This window comes from Dunckerocampus dactyliophorus, chromosome 9 (genome assembly GCF_027744805.1).
Source record: "Dunckerocampus dactyliophorus isolate RoL2022-P2 chromosome 9, RoL_Ddac_1.1, whole genome shotgun sequence".
Classification (NCBI taxonomy): Eukaryota; Metazoa; Chordata; class Actinopteri; order Syngnathiformes; family Syngnathidae; genus Dunckerocampus; species Dunckerocampus dactyliophorus.
Window position 1 is genome coordinate 9,702,665 of NC_072827.1, and position 19,549 is coordinate 9,722,213.

Consider the following 19,549-nt stretch of genomic DNA (forward strand, 5'->3'; position numbering starts at 1 on the left):
TTCCACTTAATCAATCGCTGCGGCTTTCATTTATAGATTGGGGAAACATAAGGTGACAAATTCAAGTGTAATAAGACTGATGGTACAAAATCATATCACAGAAAATAAAAATGCCAAGAGATGAAGGGGTTGCTAAACATTACAAGCTAAGACCAGGGCTGGAATGTGTGCAAAGCAAAGGTCACATTGGAGGGGACACACTTTGTAGTCTCCAGTGGCTCATTAGGGCGAGACAGAGAGAGCACATGTTATGATGATGACAGTGTTTCCCATACATTCCCATCACCACCACAAATACCTTTTCACCACCACAGATAGATTTACCACTACCTTTTTTATAAATATGCATATATAATAAGAAGCGCTACCAACTTAGCGACCGTGTCCCTACATTTAGCCAGTATTCTGATCCCTTTAGAAAAACACACACACACGTGACAAATCTAGCAACTTTTTCTGGTCTTATTGGACAATTTTGGAGACTAACATGACAAGACATACTGCTCCTCTCAACGAGCAGCGGGTTTGGTGTTAAAAAAATGTCTATGCACACGCATGGAGTAAAAAAAAAAAAAAAAATCTCTGTCCACATAATAACACTATCGTGCGCATTTTGGCCAATCAGAGGTCTGAAACAGCAACCAAAGCTGACTTGGTCACGCATTATAACGCACCTGTTCATCAATGTAGTAAGATATTAGATGTACAATGATGTGTACATTAACTTTAAAATCAGTTCACACTTGCATAAAGTCCAGGAAACATTCCTTCGTTTGTGCGTGTAAAAAGATGCACACACGCACCTCTACCGCTGTAAGAAATGCCTGCAAGCCAATAACTATGTTCTGTTATTAAATAAGGTTTAAAAACTTGAACTACGGACACACATTTCCTATGACACGAACCAAAAATCTCAGTTTTACCCGTCCATGTACAAATACTGAGCCGGAGTTTTTCAAGAGTTCAGTTTTTAAGGACAAAGACCTACGTTTGCGTGTGGACAAGAGGCCAAAACTCATGTAAAAATGCGTTTTTAAAATATCCGTACTTTTGTGGACACAGCCTCACAGCACTTGCAGCTGGCTCTGTCTAGTTTGTGTCATAAAAACTCCCCACAAAAACAAGTGACACAAGAAAAGCTAATTTGTAACATATTTGTTGCTCTTTTTTTGTCTCTCAAACAGTGTCCATAAAAATTCCCCTAAATTCTGGACTTTTTTTCACAGGCTGAACCTTACGCTTTAAACAATGATGCGACTACTTTTTGGTATGACTAAAAGAAGTACAGTTCATATTATGCCTAGAGTGCAGATTCAGGAATTAGTGAATTTCTGAAGTGGACGCTAATATCATGTTTGGAAGTCTTGTGTAGTGATTGTGTTTTGATCTGACAAATCCTAAGTAAGTTTGGTCAAGTGTAGAATTACTACTGTTTCTGCTTGGACTGCTTGGACCGCGGCAGCTGCAGCAGCTCCTATGAAAAAAAAAGCATCTCACGCCTCATCGCAGGAGCTAACAAGTGACACTGCGAACACCGAGTGCAGGTAGAATTGCAAGGTTCATAGTGTGCCTTTCTGTGTAAACATCCCATGTTACAAAGTGGAGCCCTGCTGCTTTTTTTCCCCCCCCTCTTTAAATTTGGTGGGTGGGGCTTATGTTCAAGTGACTGGAATTCACGGTACATGGACATGAGTCAAATTAGACGATAACATCATCTAGCAACCCCACTTTCATTTTCAATCTTTGAAAAAGTCACTAGAATCGTGCAATCAATATAGCACTGACTTCTGCCACATCCAAACAAATTTGGATCAACCCCAACTTGTACACGTTTGCGCTGGAGGCATTCATTATTTACTGAGACATTCATGAAAAAGCACTTTTAACAAGCTCCTCCTTAACCTCTTTTTTTTTTTTTAAATACATCTATTGCTATTCATGTTTGCGTAACCAAACATCATTAGCATCTCCATACAGTAAGAGCGTTCCCGTCGGCAGGCAAAGTAGGCCACAGCATGGTATGTGACCCCCCAACATGACGAGATGGCCCCTTTTGTTTCTCAACCATATGACACTCAACCTACTCAGTTGGAAACTTGGCCCTTTGAACACCAGAAAAAAAAAGAACTGTAGCCTCTGGTATCGTTTACAGCAGCAGAGGTTAGACCTTCTGTCTTACACCTTCACTCACCTTGACTGTGAAGTCATGTGAACAAAGCTGGCACCTCTCGGTTAGGGAATTTAAAATTCCATTAATAATTGACAAAGTATGCTGTGGACCAGCAGCGGTTCCCATTCATTCATTTTAAATTTAGATATGCTCTACCTGTTCACCCTCCATCGTGAACACATTATAATGGGACTGTCTGTGTAACACACCTCATGCCTGCCAGAGAAGAAAAAGAGTGTAGCAGGAGGGTTCGGTGTTTCATATTTAACGAGCACCCAAAGCCCTCTAACTACTCTTTTTGAGAACAGCGAAGAGACTTACAGAGCCTAAAAAGAAGAGGCTCTTGACAGGGTGAGATGTCAAGTTAAGGAACGTGGAAGTTTGTTTTCTTTGGTGGATTTATTAAGCTGTGACAGCATCAGAGAAAGTCTTGTATAGTAAAGTATAGTTTCACTTTTGTGTCTCATGGCACATAGCCGTGGTGCGTTCAAGAACCGCTGGACAAAGTGCAAAATGTTAATGCTTGACGAAACATTATCAACATCTATCACCTCCTCCTTCTCCTTCTGGTTCGCTGCAGTGCTGCTAAAGACAAGGGCAGACTGCAGCGCATCATCCACTCCACAGAGAAGGTGATATGCTGCAATCTGCCTTCCAGGACCTGTATGCCTCCAGGACTCTGAAGAGTGCAAGTAAGATTGTGGCCGACCCCTCCCACCCTGGTCGAAAACTTTTCCAATCACTCCCCTCTAGCAGGAGGATTCAGTCTATTAGGACCAGAAGTAAGAACAGTTTCTTTCCGTCTGCCACCAACCTCATGAATAAGACCACCCCCTCCCCCCATAAACTATATGTTACATTAACATGTTCATTAATACACATAATCACTGGTAGTGCTAATTATATACTTATATTGCACTCTGCTCTAAACATGTGTAATTGTAAATATCTCAATATCATCAATCATGAGCTATAAAAAAAAACTCACAACGAGCTTGTCAACCCATTGGAAATTGCAGGAGGTCATTACTCAATGTAACTTCCGCACTCACGGTGTCATTTTACAAAGAACATTAAACTCATCGCACAGCAACTTAACACTAAAAAGGTAGTTAAAAAATATGCAAGCACCAATAGGACTTTAAAATAAAAAACAACAACCATTTTAACTTCTTCCCATAATGTATTTAGTCCCAGCAAAGAATTTCATGCAATGGCTTCAGAAAAGTAGATGAACCGTCCCACATATTGAAACCTCCCATAATAGAAAACTTCTACAAGGGATACAATCTGAAGGTGGGTCCTTACAGTCGGGTTAGGAAAATGTGTTTGTCTTAGCTGAGAAGATGCCTCCAGGCAAAAGAAGATAGAGCTGGCAACATTTTTTAGGATATGCTGCATGTTAAATTGACTGAATAAAGTGTCGTGTTTTTTTCCCCGCAGCTCTGTGACAAAAGCTTTATTCGGGTCAACAGCAAGCAACATCATGCCTGTTAGAGAGATACTTTGCAGCGCTGGGTGTGAATTTAAACCTGTATTGACAAAAAAAAACCTTAAAGTGCGCTCTTATTTCTGTTTCATAGCATTAAATATGTAAAACATTTCACACACTCATCATAAAAACACTACCAGCTGTTGGCCTGCCTGTGCGGTATGTTGCTGGTACACTTTCAAAGTTCTGAGAATTTGTAGTAAAACCAGATGTTTCTGCTGCCAACTTCTAAATATTTCTTCTCTCTTAAAATCTGAACAAAAGCTCCCTCAGGATTTGGAACTAAAATCTTTTAACTATTCAAAAGCACTAAGGCGTGGTTCAAAGTTATATTGTTTTCCCTATTGACCAAATCCAACAAAAATACTACAAACTCCTGATTTGATACCAGTGATGTATTGGCAAGAATCTGTGCACACACGCACACACAATATATATATTTTTTATAACGGCCAACATCCAGAGTCAAAAATAACCTATAAAACAAGGAAGTCTGTCCACATAAAAACCCATTCATCAGTGCGCAAGCTATTTCTTCTCTAAAGCCTTTCTTCCTTGTTCTTTGGAACGCTTTGCTATCAGAGGAGTAGTCAATGATTACACAGTTTGAAAGGTTTTAAAATTGTATTAAAAATACGAACAATATATTTGGTTACAGCGCTTGACTTGATCATCAAGTGAAAGTTAAGCTTGTGTGAGTGAGAACAATGCATCTGTTGTGTGTCTATTTTTCCATCAGTTGTATGTAAGAGTTGTGCAGTTCTTATTGTGTGTGTGTGTGTGTGTGTGTGTGTGTGTGTGTGTGTGTGTGTGTGTGTGTCATGGAGGTTGAGTGTGTGCATTGTGATCCTTTCATAAGAAGCAATTACTGAAGGCTGGCATTGCAACATCAGGTGACTGGTTGAGCATCCAGACATCTCCGCTTGCCAATATAGGGACGTATTGGACGTCTATTTATGCAGACATTATGAATAAAATCAACACTTGTCTACATGAAACCTGGCAGGCGACATTAATTATCCATCCATCCATCCATCTTCTATACCGCTTATCCTCACCAGGGTCGCAGGTATGCTGGAGCCTATCCCAGCTGTCTTTGGGCGAGAGGCGGGGTACACCTTGGACTGGTCGCTAGCTAGTCGCAGGGCACAAACAAGCATCCACACTCACATTATACCGATGGACAATTTAGAGTGGCCAATTAACCTAACATGCACGTTTTTGGAATGTGGGAGGAAACCGGAGTACCCGGAGAAAACCCACGCACGCACGGGGAGAACATGCAAACACCACACAGAGATGCCCAACGGAAATTCGAACCCAGATCTTCCCGATCTCCTGACTGTGTGGCCAACATGCTAAACACTAGGCCACTGTGTGGCCTACGACATGAATTTGTTTGTGTGTGTGTGTTTTTTTTTAAATAACACATGAATGAAAGCCAAGAAGCTCAGTTATACCAGCCCATCAGTGACGGAAACTTAAGTCACCTGTCACAGAGCATATGCGCAGAAACTCGCACATGCGCAATGCCAAGAAAGCACGTGACTTAAGGAAGCATGGGAAAATCCAAAGCACTTTAAAGCACCAACTGCAAAATCTACATCAACTTAAACGGAGGGCCGGAGGAAACTGAAGTACTTTGCTGCCAAAGACATCAAGGAACTGGACAAATATTGAAGACGGCATCATCTCGACTACAAGGACACAACTCACAGACCCAAACGAATTCCCAAAATAGTTGTCGATTAATTGGACAATCGATTAATCATCGATTGGTCCATTAATTGTTGCGGCTCCAGTCGAGTACATCTAAAAATACTTCAGTATGCTCAGTGACAAACTGTGGTTTTCCCCATGCATCACATAGACTAGATGTGTGTGCATTCAAAAAACGTGAAATGATTTCTACTAATTTTCCGCTTGATGTTGATTTATGTAACTGTCACTCCATAGCTAATAAACATCAACATGAGCGACACAGAGCGCTAGCACACCATCAGCCCACCTGCATGCCAAACAGCACACTTGAATATGTAGGAGGTAGTCAGCAGAAGCTGCTTGAGACAATTTGCTGGATGAACCCTGACAGGACTAATAAGATCTCTCCAGCTTCATCAGCACAAGTTGCCATGCCAACCTGTTACCAGCTCATCCTATCTGGATGCATTTTTAGGCGCAATAAATCCCAACCAAGTTTTGGACACTCACCGACACATCAAAGAGCTCCTCTGTGTCATCCAACATATGGACCCTGACGGTGACATGCCTTCCAGGGGGCATTGCCGGGGGTCTGTGCGCCGGGTCCAGCGTACTGATGCCAAGAGTCTCCGGGGCTCCCAGACGGTGCCCTGCTCTTGACTTCACCGGCTCCGGGTCTGGGTCTGCCATGTTTCGTTCGCTGCACCGCTCACTTTCTACCCTGCAAAAACACCAAAACAGCATGAGCGGTGACGTGCGGTGCACAATGAGCCGTGCAACCCCGCCCCCTTTGTTCACATTAACACGTTAATTACGAGAGCAGGATTTCCACTCCCTGCTAATGGTCGCCTGTGGGAGAAGCAATTAGGGTACAGAAATGTTCAAGCACGTTCCTCATTTTCAAGGCACAAGTCACACTGTGATGTGGCATTAGAATTAAGGGGCTACAGTGTCAAAAAATGATATTTGGGAAGCCTACTAGGGAAGCTGAAGCGCATTTAATAACAAGTGCATTCAGGCGGCTGTAAAAAAAAACCTAAATCACTCACACTGCACACAGAACACATGAAGGACATCAAATACAGTAATAATATAACACTAAATGGAACAATTAAATGGAACAGTAATTCAAAAAAAAGTACTAGCAACCTTTCCATCTCAATAATAAGATTACTGCACAGCTTGGTTATTACTGTCGCTTTCATAGGAGCTGATCCTTTAACATGCTCAAGGATACTTTAGCAACCGGGCATGTGTAGTGTTTTGCACAGTTTGTGTGTGTTTGTGTTTTTTTTTTTTGGGGGGGGGGTACTGCATCTCAGCTTTATAATACAGGTGAAAAAACGTATTATGAGGATGAACTTTGGTCTTTGTGCTTTATACATAATATTTCAACGTATTCAATTTTTTAATTTAATATTTAAACTTCCTCCTTAAATAATCTTTGTCATTTTTTCTTCTCGTAATATTATGACTTCATTCCCATGAGATTTGTATTTTATTCCCTTAATAATAAAACTCTGGTAATAAAATTACATTATTTATCTAGTTTTTTTCTCATGAAAATGTTAACTTTTTTCTCTTTAGAATGAGACTTTTTTCTCGTAATATTTTGACAATATTCACGTAAAATTACAGTACTTTTTTTTTTTCAACTATTTCAACTTCCTTCTTGTAAATGTTCTTGTAATTATGGCTCGGTTCCCAAGATTATTATATATTAGGAGAAAATAAAAATTATCTTTCCTCTTCAATAATCTTTGTATATTTTCTTTTCATAATATGACATTATTCCCATAACAGAACGTTTTCCCCCCCAACCTAATTTTCCCAAAAAATTACAGCTGTTTTTTTTTTTGTAATTTTATTTCTGCTGTTGCTTTTTTTTTGTTTGTTTTAACATTTTCCAACTATTTCAACTTACTTCTTATGAATTTTCTTCTTGTAATTTGGACTTGATTCCCATAATATTTTGACTCTATTCTCGTAACATTATTATTTTTTCTGCAACCTAATTTTCCAAAAATCACGTTACTCATTGTTTTGCTTTTTTTTGATATTACAACTTTAAAAGTAAAGTCTTTAATATTTCAACTTGATGCTACTAAAATTATGTTATTTTTCCTATTACAACGTTATTCTCGTAAAATTAGGGCTTTTTTTGTTAGATTACAACTTTTTCCTCTTAATATTTTGACTTTATTCTTGTAAAATTACTGCTGGTTTTTAAATTTTTGCTGTTTTTTCTTTTTCTTAGAGATTTCTTGTTTCAATGCTGTTTTTAGAATGTGCCGAGGGCCAATAAAAAAACAGCTACGGGCCACAAATGGCCCCCGGGGCCGCACTTTGGCCACCCCTGGTCTAGTACCTAACCAATTACTGGATTAATTGAAACAACAAGCTTCAGATTAATTGACTTAGAAAATAATCGCTAGTTACAGCCATAGCCATGACATTGAGCTAGTGAGACAATATTGAGCACATGTGTATGTATTCTTCGAGAACTAACTATCGAGCGAGTCTTGTGCTTACGGACCAAAAATTACATTTTTAATTCATTTATTTGAGCACGTAGGTACTGTAACCACGAAACGCCACAAAACGGAAAGACATACCTGTAATGATTTTCTGGAGCGCTGCTAAAAATCAACTCACTTTGCCTTCAAACAGAGTAAAGGTAGCTTAGCAGGTTTAAAAGTAGGTTTTTCTTTGTTTATCTCAGGCTGCCCGTCTCACACCGCTGCCCCAGAGCATCATTCAATTTGACATAAATCAGAGTTTATGAGTCTGAGTTTGTCCCTATACTTGTAGACACATGATCCACAACCTCCCCCATGCTTTAAAAAAACTGTTCAAGACTCCCTGCAACAACCCCCTCCATCCCTGAAGCTGTGCCGCCTTCCTGGATTCCCTCTTCACTGCACATTCCAGCCCGCTGTCGTCATCCCGTGCCCTCACCGACGGAGTGGCTGCACCTTGAAGCGTGGGCAGCCGTTCAACCGTCGCAAGGTGCACAGTTGCTGCCAAAAAGTTTTAGGGCGGAAAACTGAATGAAATATTGCGAGTGGATCACGTAATCCAGCAGACTGCACCAAGCGAACACAGCGGATGCAGAGTACAGCTGATGGACAGGCACTGCAAGCCGTTGGAATGGTTGTAAAACGCGGAATTCAATCAACGTTTTCAGGACAAACATGCCTTAGAAGTGGCGTAAAGACGTCAACTCATGATGTCACACAACACTGAAGCGAACATCGAAGGAGAGGAAGTTCTCGTACACGCTCTCGTACAATATTTCGCATAAAAACCCTTTATCTCATAATACAATGTCATTATCGTAAATTTATGACTTTTTCTCGCTAGATTCCAACTTTTTTCTCTTAACATTTTGACTTTATCCTTGTAAAATTACTGCTGATTTTCCCCATTTTTGCGGTTGCTGTTGTTGTGCTGCGGGCCAATTAAAACACACACTGTGGACACCCCTGATTTACACGGTAACACAAAAACACGATGATGCTTGTAACGATGGGGTAGTCCGAGTCATTTTTAGCTAGGGATAAACTGTTCCTTTGTTTGGTCAATACATCACATTTATATCACACTTTTCTACTTTTCTGACTTACTTATTCCTAAAGAAGGACAAGCATGAGAGAGACGTGGCTACCTTTCGCTGCTAGCATTAGCTGCTAACGAGCTAGCCCGCGACTGGCTAAAATAGTATCATCGTAAGGACACATTGTTCAGTCCCTTTAAGAGCTAGCAAGGATGTGCGTGTGGGCCAGTCCTGCTCTCAGGCCCTGAAGCAACAGATTAACCTCCCCTGTGCCCCCTCCCCGACTACGCACGGGGACTTTCCGCAGGAATGGCTAATAAGGTGATTAACTTGTAGTACACTTGTCAGGCAGTTAAGAATGTTTAAAAGACATGAAATGAGCCACAAAGTGCGCCTGCGACACAACTTGGTTAGCTTCTTTTAACACTTTGTGTGACCATTAAGATTGTTACTCGTTTTAAACAGGTTCTTTTACCACGGTGACAGCCTGACGATGCTTCATTAGGCAGAAAAAATGTGTTTCAAATCCAAACAAATTGGGAAGTCCACCGGCATCTACAAATGGCTTGTGTTCAAACTTGGAGGTGTGAGTTTTAAAATGTAATGCCTGAAAGCAATGGCCCAAGATGAGTAACCAAGTAGTTTGGACAAAACAACAGCCCAAAAAGTTTGAAATGATAGAGAATGTAATTTGATTTTGGCAGTAAGCCCGGACTACCCGGAGAACATGCAAACTCCCACGAAGATTCGAACCCAGGTCACCTAACAGACGTGTTAAGAACATTTCATAAACCCCGAATGAAAGTACATATTGGTTTACGGTTAAATGAATTATTTGATAATCCCCCACTGCTAAAAACACTTGATGGATTAGCAACTTAACTGCAGTTCATTTTTTCACAGTGATCCAATGCCCTGGACTCGTAAAACCAGACTTGATGCAATCTCTAAATTAGAATGAATATAGTGATACCTCGATTTTCATACGCACCGGTTTTTGATGAAAATTGTTGGCAAAAATATGTCTCTGTTTTCGTACACTGTCTTGCTTATCTTATTGTAGGCCTGTCATGATAACAAACTTTGCTGGACGATTGTCAGTTGTCCCACAAATTATGATATTACAGTGTTCCATTGTTTATCACGGGGGATAGGTTCCCAAAATAGCCTGCAATAAGTGAAATCTGTGAAGTAGCCAACGATACTTTTGTACTATTATTATTTACGTTGTAAGGCTGTAAAACCCCTCATCATCCACTTTAGACACTTTTCTCCGACAGGCTTCAACATTTTCTAACATTTCTCTCTTGTTTCAAACACTCGCAAAGTTCAAATTTCATTTTCATTTTAAGGATCAACCTACTAGGTTGGACACAAGAAATTATTAAGTGACTCACACATATTTCACTCGTATGACCGTGCCTCTTTGTCCTGGCGCCATTCGGCTGTAGCGTGTTTGCATCCTTGTTAAAACATATTGCTGCTGTCGTCATATTTTGCTCACACGGTTAGCTTCTTGTGTTTCATCTGTTGTTTACGGTATTGGCGTTTAGCAAGCAGCTCACACGGTTAGCTAGTTTGGTAGCCATGACCACAACAACAAACGGTAAGAAGGATTGACAATGGTCTACATGCAGAAGACAATGGACGGTGCAGACAGAATAGAGAGAATAGACAGGGTTCATATGCTGTAAACATTTTTTTTTAAAAGCACTAAAATTGCACTAAAACAATCCACAAAACAGTGAGTACGCGAAAGGTGAACCACGATGGAGCGAGGGAACACTTTGTTGTCAGCATTTTTAGGCCGTTTTTTTTTTTTATTATTAATGTAATGATAATATATGGCATAATAATGCGAGTACTAGTATTGGGAATCAGTGTCACTTTCGTTGGACAAGTAACCCAAAAATACGATGAAGTTCACATTGTGTGTCAATGCAGATGTCAGCTCATTTGCATTGTCAGTTCATTGACTTTTAGCAACATTGTGTGTGGAATACGCTGTTTATGTTTAGTGAAGTGTAACATAACGTAACGTAACATAACGTAATCACGCAGCTGAAACGTTAAGTTCCACCATTTTGTGTTATTTATTTCATTGTCTTTGTCACAAAGTTTTTCATCTCACAAAATGGCTGAAATTGACATCAGATCGTGTTTTATACACAACGGGCACAAAGAATGTATTCGATCGTGTAGCACACGACGCACAGAGCTAGCGAGTGCACATTTGGTAGCGCCCCACCTCTCCGCACTGGGACAAAGAGATTGAGTGGCTGACAGGAGGCTTCACTGACTCCGTTCACTCCGCTATAGAACCAACGCACCCAGGTGTTGAGACAGAGGCACAGAGTGAAGCCTCTTGTCATCCAGTCTGTTTGGTCATGTCAATATATCGAGGCTGGCAAACTTGTCGACTTCATTTTTTATTTATCGTGCGATGAATTGATTATCGTGACAGGCCTATCTTACGACCAAACATTGCACCGAGCAAAAAACAGTGGAAACATGTTGCATGTTTTTCAGTTAATGTCAAAAAATGCCACAATTTTGCCTTGGTTTGTGTGCATTATCCGATTAGTGTACAATATGGCAGTATGGCTCGCGTCTTGTTGTGTTATTGATACACTATGTGAGTCCAACTGTATTCTTGATGGGTTTTTTTTTTAATAACAACGTGCTTCCTTGTTAGCATCCTATTAGCTAGGTAAACAAGATGGCAACTCGAAGGAAGTCACGTCGCCTATTTAAGATGTCATCCGCAACACAAAACACGTTTTTATACTTTTACAATTCTAGTGTTACATGCGTTCGAATCTCTGTTGGGCATCGTACGTTGATAGCATTACTTGTTTATTCAGCCATCTTGGATCACACACCCAACACCAAATCTCGCGATACTTATTTTACTCTATAGTACGTAAGTATCTTGTAAAGCGCATTCATTTAGCAAACTGCAATGACAATGTTACAAAAACTAGCCCATTTGCCCACGATCATCCTGCATAAGTGACTCAGTCTTGTTGTGCGTGAGTCCAACCGTGTTTGTAACGTGCCTTTATTGCAAAATGTGCCTGTTAGCATACCCTGAAACTCCCAGTCATTGTACCCCAGCTCCCTTGCCCGTACAGGACATCATCAGCGCTTAACTCTGCAATTCTTTGCTAACTAACATAGGTACACCACAAGTCTCTTTTTTTTTTTTTTACTTAAATATGGCTGCAAAAATGAAATGGATAAGTATCGGCATGCAACGCAGGTCTGAAAGATGCATAAACCCTGCCATAATGCAACCCAACCCCCTGACCAGAACCATGAAGTCAGAGCTCAGACACACTCCTCCTCTGTTACCTTGCAGCACCTGGCCTTCATGGTGAAACATGGGGTGTCCAAATTGTAGCCTAGAGGCCATCTGTGGAACGTGGCTCATAAAATATACAAAAACCCAGCACAAGTGGGAAAATAGAGCAAAAAGGTATCATGTAACTAGAAAAAGATCAAATGTTCATACTAATAACTAATAAAAACACACAGATTTGTCTTAAAACATAAGTATTATGTTGTTTTTTTTAAATTACAAATATCATAGGACAGCCCTGACGTAAATAGACAACAGTGAGCTAGAACTACAAACTGGGACTAATAATGCTATTAAAAAGTTGGCATTTTGGGAAATGCTGCAAACGTTTGACAGACAAATTTCGTGTGAGAAAATGTGACAATTCCACAACTTGACAGAGTGAAAGATGACATATTAAAAGGAAATATTGCATTATTATGATATATTATTTATTATTATTATTATACATTATCATAAAAGTGGTTTATATGGTCTCAAAAAATGTTGACAATAATATCATTTAGAGTCAATATGTGGGGCAATAAACATTTCAAAACACACCTGCATTGTTTGGTGACTCGGTTAAATTAAAAAAAAAAAAGTTTGTCAGGTCCTATTTTTTCATTGTACTTTCTTAAAATTAATGTTAAAATCTCGTGGACCCAGTCTCGTGCACCATGTCGTCTCGTGACACCCCTACTAAATGTTCACTCATCCATTTAAGTTGTCATTTCGAAGTACTCGGCATTGTCTATGCATGTAAAACTATAATTGTTCCCTATAAAATGTGTTTTTTGTTAATATTTGGGGTGTTGGGGTTTCCTCACTTCTCACCGCAAGCACGCACATATGGAAGCAAACACGGGTGAAAGGAAGTGCTGTGAAAGTGTGGCATAGCCCCTCCTGCACTTGGCGACCATAACTGGCGTGATCTTCTGGTCAAGGCCAATGACTTCCTCTGATGACATGCAGTACAGGCTGCACCTTGTTGCTTGGCGTCATAAAGCAAAGCGACCTTGCTGCATGAAAAAGCCATGGGGGGGGATTTAGAGAGCCCGTAAGTGTGTTCCAGGGTAAATGACCCTGCCTTTGAACATGTTTGCTTGAAATTCCCCACAAGTGTGTTAAGGTGGGGCTGTAAAAGCCGGCTTACAGAGGTTGAAATAGTGCTTGCTCTGTGTGCAGGAGCAACACACAAGGGCTCCTCAGTGAGGGCCAACAGTGCACAGCTGGAATCTTTTAGGGACAGCTGAATGGCCACAGGCCCTTCCGCATCCATGCGACCAGCTGTGCCAAGCTGGAACCACAAAACCTCCTCATTTCCACAACAGCAGCCCAGAGTCACTCACACCTGGGCGTGGCTGTGACAAATTCCCATGGGATTTGGGGCACTGGGCAGCAAATATCTTTAGATGTCATTTAAAGCCTCTGCACGGATTGAATGGAGAAATGTTGCTTTGCAATGTAGGTTAATGGAGCAGACTGGTGCAACGCTCAGCATATTCGCAGCCAGCACTAGACTCACCTGGCCTGATTGTGCAACCCGGCTTACCAGTGTAAAAGGCACATTTCGGTGCATGTTCGCGTCGCGGTGTTTAACAGCTGCGGCAGATCCGCGCAATGCAAAACATCGTGTTCGTTACTTGCCTCCCACGAAAGCCACAGGATGACGGAACAAACACGCAAGACTTAACCCTAATCTCCTAAAACAAGTTGGATCACTTCCTTCAAGAGCACACGGGACTTGGCAAGCAGGATTCTTACCCGTTTTTCTCCTTGAAAAGCGTGTCTTTACTCCGCACCTCTGGATCCCCCAGCGGACTGAAAGTGTAACATGGGCGTCCCGCGGCGGCCAAAGAACACGGTCACACGGTCCAGGTGACTTTTAGGTGCTGCTCGGACCGGGGTGGAGACTTTTTGCGGTCGCCATGGCGGACGGCAGAGTGAGCGAGACGGGCACAAACGAGATTAGAGCAGAGAGCGGAGCGGTTGGACTCTCTCCCGGTGCCTTCAGTCCGAATGAAGGCGGCGCAGCGCCGCCAGCAGCCCGGCTAAGGCGCTGGAGATACTACACTGCCACCTAGTGGCCACCGTGAGGTCAAACATGTTGTGGTTTGCCTGGTTGTAGCGCCTTGTGACACACATGCTAGAATTGGGCGATAATGTAAATGTATGGTGAAATATATCTCATTTACATAAAATTCTACCTCGTTTTCGAGTGAAAATAAGCAGACGTTCAGAATTATTTTTGACTGTACGCATACAAATGGATGAACGATGACAGCCCGGTACATCCATCTATTTTCTATGCCGCTTGTCCTCAATAGGGTCGCGGGTATGCTGGAGCCTGTACCAGCTGACTTTGGGCGAGAGGCGGGGTACACGCTGGACTGCTCGCCAGTCAATCGCAGGGCACAGCCTGGTATACAGGTATATGAACATCAAATTAAATCATTTCAAATATTTGGTGGTTTGGACAACCACCCAGCACCACCAAGTGGTGGGCGAGTCAAACTGAACCGAGAATATCATAGGAGGGGAGAAATTGGGAGCGACCAATCACACGTTAGCAACAAACCGCAGACCCAATCGTTGTGCTTGTAGGCGGTCTACAGGGAAACAGCTTCAACTTGAGCAGCCGTTTTCCGCTCGGTCCTCGTGCAATAGATAATTATAGCAACATGTGACTGCAGTGATGGACAGTTGACACAATATGAATAATGTGTCAATATAATTTCTTTATTTGATATGGTACATATGTACATGTCTGCACTCATATGAAGTGTTAATAAAGGCACAAGTCACCAAAGTTTGGTATACGTCACAACAAAGTAAAATTCAACAGAAAACTGTTATGAGAGCTGGAAAAGCAAACATGACACAGTCACGCTTTTAAGTAACATAACTGACATACTTCCATGCATGTCGTTGTGCATCAGTGTTGATCGACATGCCACGGAAAGAGAGTTATGTGAGCCACTCCACTTTTAAAACACAATCTGCCTTGGAGCAGGTTCATCAATAAAACAATGTCAAACAATGTAATCAAATAAAAACAGTCTTCAATGTTATAAACTGCAAAGCAGCAAGAGGTCACTGGAGTTGTAACTAAGGGCGGGTGCTGACATCTGCATCCCCATCAGAGCGTCCTGCCCCCTGATCTTCAAGGTGACTGATCTGATCTTCCAGCTGTTATTGTCTAGTGGTGAGCGAATGAGTCCAAATATTTGCTCAAATATTCCCAGGCAGGCAGCGTCCCTGTGGATGGTCCCGGCTACGGCCACCAGAACCAGTCCGTGGGGGGAGGCCAGCACTTTGAGGCCATGCGGCTCCAGGTTGGGGCTGAGAAGGAGATGCTCTTCCTTGGTCAAGGCCAGGAGACGACAGCTGACCAGCTCAGCACCCAGGAACTCTTCCATCTGTTCACTTCCAGCTCTGAGGAAAATTTTTTTTAGCTTATAGCAGGTGTCACCAAACTTTTTCCAACTGAAAAATTAAATGTTGCAAGGGCCACTTTTTTTTTCCTTCCACCTTTGTTTCTATATTTTCTCTAAGTGCAAGCGTTTTTCAGGCTAATGTGGTCCTTAGGGGTGACCTGGCACCCACGGGCACCGTGTTGGTGACCCCTGTTGTAAAGCAGCCCAAGTAGATATACTTACAAGTTATATGTATTTCAGGAAAATATTGTGTGCATCTCAGCTTTGTGATGTACCGTAAAGCACCGTGTATAAACCGCAGCCGTGTATTAACCGCACCCCCATTTTCAGGCTCACGGCGGGGAAAAAAATGTTTTAGTTCATAAATGCTTGCCAACTCTTTCATCTCAAATTAACATGCGTAAAGGTACTAAGCAATTTCAAATAGAAGAAAGGAGAAATCTGCCGTCCATCAATTCATCTGCAATGGAATTCATGTAAGAAAAGTTTGCCGTCAACTTGCTGATGATGTCCGCTCTCCAACGCCGGATGACTGACTCATCCACACCGTGCTGCCGTCCTGCTGCCCGGTTCCTAAACTCTTCTGCATACCGGCAGACGGAGAGTTTGAACGCTGTGGTGAAAGATTGTCGTGGCATTTTGAGAGGGTACAGGCCCGGTCACACCGCCCGAACTTTGCTGTAGCGTCCCTTGAACGGTAGGAAGAGGGGGCCGAATTTCGACAACGCTCGTCACAAAATGGGAAAAAAAAAAAAAGAAAACACGGGTGTTGTCCTAGCGGTGCAGCACTGAAGCCAGCGTTGCTTTAGCCTTGATTTAACGGTAGCGAATGTTGGTTTAGCAGTGACGCGAGCGGTGATAGAGCGGCGTTCTGCGCATGCGGATCAGTTATCCATGTATTGTACATAACACAGCATTGCTTCAGTGTGAATTTGAATAAACTCCAACGTTGTATTGTATTTTACATCATCTGCAATGTTTTAATGGAAGCTTAGGTTAGCTTCAGTGTATATAGAGATCGTTTCACTGTGTGAAAATACAGACAGCCGTCAGATAAGTTAGTTGCATACACAAGCATTTTCAGCAACTGTACAGCAGAGGGCGCTAAAGTCAAAGCAACTGTCTGACCCACAGACGGCTATTCTAAAATGGACTTGTAGTCAATTTCTGCATGTGGTCACAGACCTGTCATCGTATATAACCCGCACCCCGATTTTTTGCTTCTTACCAGTGGAAAAAAAGTGCGGTTTATTCACGGTGCTTTACGGTAAGTGAAAAATGACCTTTGGTTGTTGCTGTTTTTTTTTTCTTCCATGTTTGCTGTTGTTTTTTTGTTTCTTTCCAACTGTTCTAGCAAATTGACTTCTTGGTGGCCTAGTGGTTAGCATGTTGGCCACACAGTCAGGAGATCGGGAAGAACTGGGTTCGAATCGCCGCTGTTTGCGTGGGTTTTCGCCCGGTTGCTCCAGTTTCCGTCCACATTCCAAAAATATACATGTAAGGTTAATTGGCGACTCTAAATTGTCCATAGGTATGAATGTGAGTATGAATGGTTGTTTGTCTACATGGATTTGTCTGCGATTGGCTGGTGACTAGTCCAGGGTGTACCCCGCCTCTCGGCTAAAACTCAGCTGGGATCTCAGCTGGGATAGACAGGCTCCAAGCGGCATAGAAAACGGATGTGCAGGTGTATTCTGGTAAATTTACAGTTGTTTTTCCCATTTCATATTCTGACTTGATTCTCGTAACATTCTAACTTTTTACGCAACCTAATGTTCCAACAAGCACAACTTCATTGGTTGTTTTGTCTGTTTCTCATAGTATTACAACTTTTAAAAAAAAACATCTTTTTTGTTTAGTATTACTAATTACTTTACTAACGACTAATTACTACTAATTACTTTCCTTCAAAATATTACAATTTTATTCTTGTAAAACTGTAACTTTTTTCTCTTCAGAACACGACTTTTTCTTTTGATATTTTGACTAAAATAACAGCTGTTTTTCCCCATTTCTGCTGTTTTTTTCTATTTCAACATTATTTTTGTAAATTTTCTCCTAATAATGACTTTATTCCCATCATATTTTGACTTTATTCTCGTAATTAGTATTACGAATTACTTCACTAATGACTAATTACTTTTCCTCAAAATATTGCAATTTTATTCTTGTAAAACTGTGACATTTTTCTCTTTAGAACACGACTTTTTCTTTTAATATTTTGACTAAAATGACAGCTGTTTCCCATTTCTGCTAACTATCTGCAACTATTTCAACTTTCCTTGTACATTTTCTTCTCGAAATTGTAACTTCATTCACATATTTTGACTTTATTGCCGTAGCATTATAACTTTTTCCGCAAACTAACTGTCCATCAAGTACAACTTTATTGGCTATTTTGTTTGTTTCTCATAATAATACCCGTAAAAAAAATAAAATGAGCATTTTCCCCCTCACAATATTACATTATTCTCATAAAATTATGACTTTCTCATCAGATTACCACTTTTTTCTCTTAGTATTTTGACTTTTAAAACTAATGCTGTTGTTTTTTTTGTTTTGTTTTGTTTTCTTGTAAAATTATATTTTTAGAACGTGCAATGGACCAGTAAAAACACAGTCGCATTTGGATGCCAGTATCGGCCAAATAATTATCGGTGGCCGATAATATCGGACATCCCTAAATATTGTGGCTTGAAAGTGTACAGTACATTTTTATTCCTGTATATCTTGGATGTTGCAAACCTTTGTGCGATACCGTATCATTATACGCTGACAATCATACCTGGCAATAAGGCGGAGCTTCACATCTGGCCAGAAGTGTTGCGGCCCCCAGTCCTGAGGCTGTTGGGCCAGTGAGGGATTGTGACTGTTCAAAAGCTGGAAGAACCAATGGCAGAACTGCTGCCCAAGTGCCAAAATGTCAAAGGTAGCATCATTTTTCACGTCTGCGGTGTCCTGGGGTGTGTTTGCCAATGACCTTTGTCTCGTGTGATCAGTCGTACCCGGCAAACGTTCTTCAATCGACACCTTCAAAAGTGGAACATCAATGATCAAGATAATCCAACAACTACAAGCCATCTACTACAAAAAAACATGCCCCTACCTCCGTATTTGACCATAGCTGCAGCGCCCTCTTCACAAGCTGGTGCTTCTCACTACTGGGGGGCATCTTCACCCCTTCTTTGGCCAGGTACTTGAAAATGACATCACGATGGACCTTCTTCCTCCTCAGGAGCTCCTCTGCATTGCTAGTGAAGGAGAGGATTGCCTCTGCAGCCTCTGTGTAGAACATTCAAAGAAGGCAAAGGACCATTACACACTGAATACATGATAAATAAGTTATGCCAACATTAGAACAGTTTCAGATATACACCATCACCAGACTGAGGAGCAACAACAACCCAGTGCAGCTGGTAAATAAGTCCAGGTATGTTTTGATTGCATAGTTGGTAACAAAGTAATGTCGGCTTAAGAAAACATGTTGTTATGTGTCATTATATTGAATGGACACTGTGACATGCTAGCTAAACAGTCCATTATCTATCGCGGAACATACATTTACCTGTAACGTTCTCCACTACAATCATCTTATTTGTAACGGTGTCACTCAGTGAAAGAAGGTCGGCCTTCGACAATAAATTGAGTATTTTTGTACACCCATCTCGTGCTGGGCCCGACAGCCCCGCCATCCCCGCCGCAGTCGTAAACTAGCATAACAACAAGAACCGACTGGAAACATGCCCGTGCAGGAACTAGCTACGGAACAATGGTTCCGCGGTAACGTTTACCATTCCAGATGGTAAATGGCTTTCGTATTAACAAATCAATGTTTCTCTGGTATACTTGA

General features: G+C 41.4%; 2 protein-coding genes across 2 annotated transcripts in view; both read right to left on the bottom strand.

The window, feature by feature from the left end:
• LOC129187464 (FERM, ARHGEF and pleckstrin domain-containing protein 1-like) overlaps nt 1-14,276 on the bottom strand; it is a 75,422-nt gene extending 61,146 nt beyond the window's left edge. The window contains exons 1-2 of the mRNA XM_054786810.1: nt 14,027-14,276; nt 5,874-6,084 (exon numbers count right to left, since the gene is read on the bottom strand). Coding sequence (XP_054642785.1) covers nt 5,874-6,053 — 180 coding nt within the window. The 5' untranslated portion in view covers nt 6,054-6,084; nt 14,027-14,276. The remainder of the gene's footprint in view (nt 1-5,873; nt 6,085-14,026) is intronic.
• A 720-nt stretch (nt 14,277-14,996) lies between these two features.
• Nucleotides 14,997-19,453, bottom strand: c9h3orf38 (chromosome 9 C3orf38 homolog). Its single transcript, XM_054787289.1, has 4 exons — nt 19,265-19,453; nt 18,806-18,981; nt 18,485-18,729; nt 14,997-15,697 (listed from the first exon to the last, which is right to left on the bottom strand). The coding sequence occupies exons 1-4, from the start codon at nt 19,389-19,391 to the stop codon at nt 15,331-15,333; spliced, it is 915 nt and encodes a 304-aa protein (XP_054643264.1). The 5' UTR covers nt 19,392-19,453; the 3' UTR covers nt 14,997-15,330.
• Between the last annotated feature and the right edge of the window lie 96 nt (nt 19,454-19,549).